Source organism: Phalaenopsis equestris, unplaced genomic scaffold (genome assembly GCF_001263595.1).
Source record: "Phalaenopsis equestris unplaced genomic scaffold, ASM126359v1 Scaffold000276, whole genome shotgun sequence".
Lineage (NCBI taxonomy): Eukaryota > Viridiplantae > Streptophyta > Magnoliopsida > Asparagales > Orchidaceae > Phalaenopsis > Phalaenopsis equestris.
Window position 1 is genome coordinate 298,114 of NW_018164718.1, and position 1,845 is coordinate 299,958.

The 1,845-nt window shown below is 36.9% G+C and overlaps 2 protein-coding genes across 2 annotated transcripts in view; one reads left to right on the forward strand and one right to left on the reverse strand.

The window, feature by feature from the left end:
* Positions 1 to 1,845, forward strand: part of LOC110024805 (probable protein S-acyltransferase 17) — a 46,508-nt gene that overhangs the window by 4,408 nt on the left and 40,255 nt on the right. The window lies entirely within an intron of this gene.
* LOC110024806 (histone H2AX) lies at positions 41 to 750 on the reverse strand. Its single transcript, XM_020724964.1, has 2 exons — positions 458 to 750; positions 41 to 369 (listed from the first exon to the last, which is right to left on the reverse strand). Exons 1-2 carry the CDS (start codon positions 653 to 655, stop codon positions 148 to 150), a joined length of 420 nt encoding a protein of 139 aa, XP_020580623.1. The 5' UTR covers positions 656 to 750; the 3' UTR covers positions 41 to 147.

Below are 1,845 nucleotides of genomic sequence, written 5' to 3' on the forward strand. Positions count from 1 at the left end.
AAAAAAAAAACAGACGAAAATTTGGAAAATCAACCAAAGATTAGGCTAAAATAAGCCTATAGAAAAAGATATGCATTGCAGAGGAACCATATCAACAAGAACTAAACACTAAAACCAAAATCCAGTTACACTACCGCACAGGAAAATTTAAAATTCTTGAGAGGCAGAACCAATGTCGGCCTTCCCCTTGCCTTGCTTCTTTGGCAGTAAATTCTGGTGTATGTTGGGCAGAACACCCCCATTAGCAATTGTCACGGCCCCCAACAGCTTGCTGAGCTCCTCATCATTCCTCACCGCAAGCTGAATGTGCCTGGGCATAATCCTATTCTTCTTATTGTCTCTCGCAGCATTCCCAGCCAACTCAAGAACCTAGATTAAAAACGAAACACAATCTACAGTTACAAATCACAGAGTAATGAAACCCTAAGCACAAACAGAAATAGATTAGTGCACTAACCTCAGCGGCAAGGTACTCGAGAACGGCTGCAAGATACACGGGAGCGCCGGCTCCGACGCGTTCAGAGTACTTGCCAGCCTTGAGGAAGCGAGCAATCCTACCGACGGGAAACTGCAAGCCGGCCTTATTAGATCTGGATACGGCCTTTGCGGGCTTCGACTTGCCGCGACCTCCCTTAGTAGATGCAGTAGAGCTCATATCGGCTTGAATCTGAAGGCAAACCCTAGCTCCAAATCAACGACAACGACGAGGAGAGCACGGCCTTAAATGGTTTCGCTTTTGGAGAAGGAATAGCGGTGGACCGTATAAATAGGTCTGCAATGGGATGCGGTTTGAAATTACAGCAGCGAGCGTTGCTGTGATTGGTTGAATGGCGACTGTGAGGATTGCCATCGTGGTGCTCTGTAAACCGTTTGATTTGTAATTCTTCAAAGATGACTGCCCGTCCACGTGTATATATATTCGGATCTGGTTTGTGGTGTCGGATCTAGTCCGAATAATTCGGACGCAGTTCATCTCTTCCAAAATAGTAATGGTTGATTATATGCTTGTAAATAATAAATCGATCAAATTAGGTCGTCATATTTTACCCCTCCTTTTATATTAAAACCTAAGTCAACACATAATCTATATAGATCATTTATGATTGTTTGGATATAATGATGTTATTTTAAAACTTATTTTGGACCAATCACATCGTGTTTTATACATTTATTTATACTTTATGCTTTGAGACCTCACAACTCTATAACATTTTAATTATATATTGATATTATTCTTTTTAACTAATGTTGCATCTAATTATTTGTATTTTGTGGTTTCAAAATTCATGTGAAAGGTAGCCCTCAACTGGTTGGCATACCCCTGAAATGGTATAAATTACTTTTCTTGAAGAGTTGTTGTTCTGAAGTGTTGAAACATTTTTTTAACTGATTTTTATTTTTTTTATTTTTTTATATACAAAAACACAAGTGCAAAATAAAGCAGAAATAAAAAATAAAAATAACAAAAATTTTAAATTTAGACTCTGAGTATTTCAACTAATCTTATCCTAAGGTTAGAAAATTTTGACGCTATTATTGGCAATGGTGACAAAAACTTGAAGCCCAAAATTACTACATAACAAGTCGATTAATCATGCAATTATACGTGCGAACAAGTAATAGATAGAAACAATCCCACGTATCGATCCCACGAGGACAATGTCAACATATTAATAATTAATAAATTTCTAGTTTATTAAATTAGTAAGTCTAGTTTGAAGTGATAAAATGCAAGAAAGAAATCTAACAGTCCTAAAAGTGCAATCAACATAAACGGTATGAAAAAGTTTTGAGTTTTTTAGATATGCAAAATTCATTTTTAGATATGCAAAAATTCATACTCCT